Source organism: Sinocyclocheilus anshuiensis, unplaced genomic scaffold (assembly GCF_001515605.1).
Source record: "Sinocyclocheilus anshuiensis isolate Anshui unplaced genomic scaffold, SAMN03320099.WGS_v1.1 scaffold229, whole genome shotgun sequence".
Classification (NCBI taxonomy): domain Eukaryota; kingdom Metazoa; phylum Chordata; class Actinopteri; order Cypriniformes; family Cyprinidae; genus Sinocyclocheilus; species Sinocyclocheilus anshuiensis.
Window position 1 is genome coordinate 706269 of NW_015537957.1, and position 4875 is coordinate 711143.

General features: G+C 32.8%; 1 protein-coding gene across 1 annotated transcript in view; it reads right to left on the reverse strand.

Annotated features, from left to right (window-relative positions):
- The window catches only part of LOC107665706 (uncharacterized), a 17296-nt gene that overhangs the window by 11847 nt on the left and 574 nt on the right, over positions 1-4875 (reverse strand). The window contains exon 2 of the mRNA XM_016456705.1: positions 4037-4146. Within this exon, the coding sequence (XP_016312191.1) occupies positions 4037-4146 (110 nt within the window). The remainder of the gene's footprint in view (positions 1-4036; positions 4147-4875) is intronic.

Sequence of the window (4875 nt, forward strand, 5' to 3'; positions counted from 1 at the left end):
TTACAGTGCATTCAGGCTACACATGTTTTACCATTTTTTTTGCCCATCCTTACTTATTTGAACCAGAATTGAACCAGACGATGAACTAAGAGTGATGGACGTTCTACGTCAGAACACTGGCTTCTCCATCAGCAGCATCACACGCATGTGTCACGGTACTATCTTGAATGCGCATCGAAGATTGACACGGAAGAGAAGAAATTGCTGAATAAAGTTATTTTTGTTTGAAACAAAACAAAGACTGGGAGAGTTATCTGAAACTTTATGATAGTGACATTGAAGTCATGGTTTGCATGCAAACTAGTAAAATTGGTTATTTCAATAAACTGATCTTTGCTAGTTATCAGCGTAACGGTGTGCATGTAAGGATGCTTCAGGTGTGTTTGATCTAAAATCTGCCTGATTTAAATATGGTGGCCACTCCTAAAACTTTATTGTGTGTATGTGGTCAAAGAGAGGCTGATTTCATCACAGACCTCTTCTGTGCCTCATTTAACCAGTACCTCACATCTGTCTTCACCACAGTTTAACTAACAGACATGTTTTTGCATTTCCTCTTTGTGGGAGGAAGAATGGGGAGGCAGTTTCCCTGTGCTGCTAAGATAAGGTTAAAATGCTCTCGGGGGGAATGGTTAAGGTTGAAAGTGAACAGGAAAAGGAAATGCAGAGGATGAGGTATGACTTGAGGGTAAGTCACAAAGTATGAGGGATCTGCTTTACGACCAGAACACAGCAGATAAACGCAGCGCTCTCAGTTTAATCTAACATCTGCTTTCAAGACCCACATCCTGAGGACTGGAAACGAAAAGGAGAAACGCTCTGACACTGTTGTGCTGTTTTTGGAAATATTAACATTTTTGGGAGCTGTAATTTCAGTGTGCAGAGTTATTATTCTTTGTTTATTAGATGATACACAAGTAGCCTTGGCCCACATGGAACCTGCGCCTGCAGAACTCCACTGAAATTTCCATATACAGTAAATGTGTGGGTTTTTTTTGTTATATTTTGTCTAATTCAATAATATGTTCAGCTACCAATAACAGCTTCAAACTTTCAAAACCTGTTTACCAAACTTTAACGTTTAAACTAGTGCTGTCAAACGATTAATCGCATCCAAAATAAAAGTTTTTGTTTACATAATACATGTGTGTATACTGTGTGTATTTATTATGTATATATAAGTACAAACACATGCATGTATATATTTATGAAAAACTTTTACGTTTATGTGTTAAATATATTTATATATAATATAAAATATAATAATATAAATATATAAATGTATATACATATAAATATTTTCAAAATATATACTGTATGTGTGTATTTATATATACATAATACATAAACACAGTACACATACATATATTATGTAAACAAAAACTTTTATTTTGGATGCGATTAATCGTTTGACAGCACTAGTTTAAATCCATTGAGCTGAAATCAGACCTCAATAATCTCACATTTCTCTGCCACAAAAGATGTCATCAATGTGCTCAAATTTGCCATGATATCACATCAGAGATTTCAGTATGAATGAATCAAACTGATACAGGATCAAATTATTAGAGCTCTGCTATCAGCATTTGCTGTCATTCTGAATGGTTTCTATTTTAATTTCTCAAGAGGAATATTAGGAGAAACAGGCGAATTGATACTTGATACTACAGAGAACTATAAAAAGTCTCGAGTCATAAAATAGCAACCTTTTAGCAAAATTTGAAAAAGAAGAACAATTATTTGCACTGAATGGGCACTTGTAATGTACTTCTAATCTTAAAGGGGTCATATGATGCGATTTCAATTTTTCCTTTCTCTTTGGAGTGTTAATTTGGTCACACTTCATTTTAAGGTCCAATTCTCACTATTAACAAACCATTACGTACAACTTTTGCCTCAATAAACTCCTAATTTGCTGCTTATTAATAGTTAGTAAGGTAGTTGTTAAGTTTAGTTATTGGAGATGTAGAACATGGTCATGCAGAATTTGTGCTTTATAAATACTAATAAACAGCCAATATCTTAATAAAAGGCATGCTAATAAGCAACTAGTTAATAGATTTGGTCCCTAAACTAAAGTGTTACCGTATAGCTGTACTTGCAGACAGTTTTGAGTGTAATGTATTACTAAGTAATTAATTACTGTCATTTAATTACTTTTCCCATGAAAAAAGTAAGGGTTTACTCTTAGTTTTTTCTGTAGTTTAATTACAGTTACTTCTGATGTAATTACATTAAATACTGTATAGAACAATAGTGGATTTAACATCAAAATGTAACATAATGTTAAAATATATGTTTTTAATGTAACCTTCTCCCTTTAAATACTTTGGTCAGTTCAAGAATAATTTATGCAATTTTGTATTGTTTATTTTTAGTTTCATGTCTATTGTTCAACTGGTTGAGGTTGATATGGGACTTAGAAAGTAATTAGTAATAAGTAATGCAATACTTTTTAGAGCGAGTAATTAGTACAGTAATCTAATTACACTGTTGAATATGTAATTAATAGCTAGAAATTAATTACATTTTAGAGTAACTTGCCCAACACTGCTTGCAGATGATATATTAATGAAATTAATGACCACTTAAGTGAACATTTAAAGAGAGATACTTTCATGACTTCACTTTTTTTTTTAAAGTGCCATTTTTAATAATGTCAAATGATTTATTAAATTACATATAAAGATGTTAAAAGTATAAAGTTCTACCTAAGTAGGTCAAAAAGCACTCTAATGTCAGATGTATCAACATTTTCATTGAATTGCACTTAACATGCAGTTAAGTGTCTGAAAACTCTCACATATTAGTATATTCTTTTAAAGTGTATTATTTCCAAAATAGGTTCTCTTTTTTAAAAGTATGCTAAAGTGTGCAAGGGCAGACATCTTCACGCTGGAGTTTTACTCCTGTTTAATATCTGATTACTGTGTAACTTTCCTTGAGCACTGGTAACTGTCATAGTCAGGGGAACGGTCACGCTGTTTTGTACTCCTCTCTAACAGAACTGTATGTTTAGATGCTTCACAGAACTGACTCAAATGAATCTAGACAGTTTGTGCTCTGATTCAGTTTTAGATGTCAGATACTGTTTCTCTTCTTACAGTTGTCTAAAATTAGTATTACTTTTTGGTCCTCAAAATTTAAGAGTTAAATCGTTGACTAACGTTTTTAACATTTGAAGCTCTAACTTCTTGCTTACGTTGCTTAAGATCATTTATTTTGCTTACGATCATAGCTGACGTTAACAATACAACCTTTATTGAGTCACAGTGTTTGGCACAGCACATGATAAAGCTCTTGAAAGTTTAGCACAGTTAGGAAAAAGATAATATGTAATCTCTGTTTGTGTGTAAGTATACCAAACATTGATAACTCAAACGGTAGGAGACGTTCTTCATTTGCAAAATTATCAAACTAGGGCACATGTAACACTTTAACCCTCTACCGCATGGTGTAGCCATATGGCAACATACTCTTTGTGATTTGATACTTTTTCTCCACCTTTGTGGAAAAGAAGTGCACGTAATTGCATTGAATGTGCACTTGTAGTGTACTTCAAATCTTAAAAGTGTATTTTTACTTGCAGATAATATATTAATGAAATAAAAGTGTACCTAAAGAGAGACACTTTCATGACAATGTTTCACGACACACTTAAGTACAGTTTTCAATTGTAACACTTTAACTATATTTTCAGCTGCCAACATTACTTGGTAAACAGCAAAAAAATAATAATTTCAGGTCCCATTAGAAAGGAAAACACGACATCTCATTAATGTCTAAATTGTCCCTAATGAGATGCAGATTTAGAAGACTTGCACTCAACAATGTCTCAAACTGTGTGCTCCGAGAAAGACAGAAATATCAATATGAACTTGAGCATTTCCCATTGCTCCAAGACCAAAGTCTCACACTAATTTTATAAGTCAGCAATTGTCTCGTTTGTGTCTTTTTAGGAGAAACATCTGAGGCAGGGTTGATACTTAATGAAACTAAACTGAGAACTGAAGTCCTTGAAGTATGAAAGTCTTACCATGTCAGTACGAGATTCCTGATAAACCCTCATTTTGCAGCAGAGAGGAACCTTCCGGTACAGGATCAACAGCAGCACCACGATCATAAAGAAAAACACCAGACAACAAACTGAAAAAGACAGCAGGCAATACACATCAGTCAGATCTGTAACCTAAATGTTGGCACAATTTATATTTCTGTACTAATTTCAAAGCATTCGTACTTAGATCTTGTCTTTATTCTGCATAATTTAGTTATAATTATATTTGATTAAAAGTCTTAATTAGGCCTGATATACAGTATATATATATCAAAAAATACGATCAAAAATACAGAAAAAAAAAGTAAAATTGTGAATTATTATTGCAATTTTAAATAACTGTATTCTATTTGAATATACTTTAAAATATAATTTATTCCTGCGATGCAAAGCTGAATTTTCAGCATCATTACGCCAGTCTTCAGTGTCACGTGATCCTTCAGAAAGCATTCCGATTTATTATCAATGTTGGAAACTTGTGCTGCTTCATTTTTTTTTTTTTTTTTTTTGAAACTGTGATACTTTTTTCAGGATTCTTTGATGAATAAAAAGTTAAAAAGAGCAGCATCTTCCAAACAGAAATCTTTTCTAACAATATGTCTTTACTATCACTTTTTATATCAATTTAACACATCCTTGCTGAATAAAAGTATACACACACACACACACATGTTGTGTTTCCATGTTTTATGGGGACATTCCATAGGCGTAATGGTTTTTATACTGTACAAACTGTATGTGCTATTGCCCTACACCAACCCTACCCCTAAACCTACCCCTTACAGGAAACTTTGTGCATTTTTACTTTCTCAAAAAAA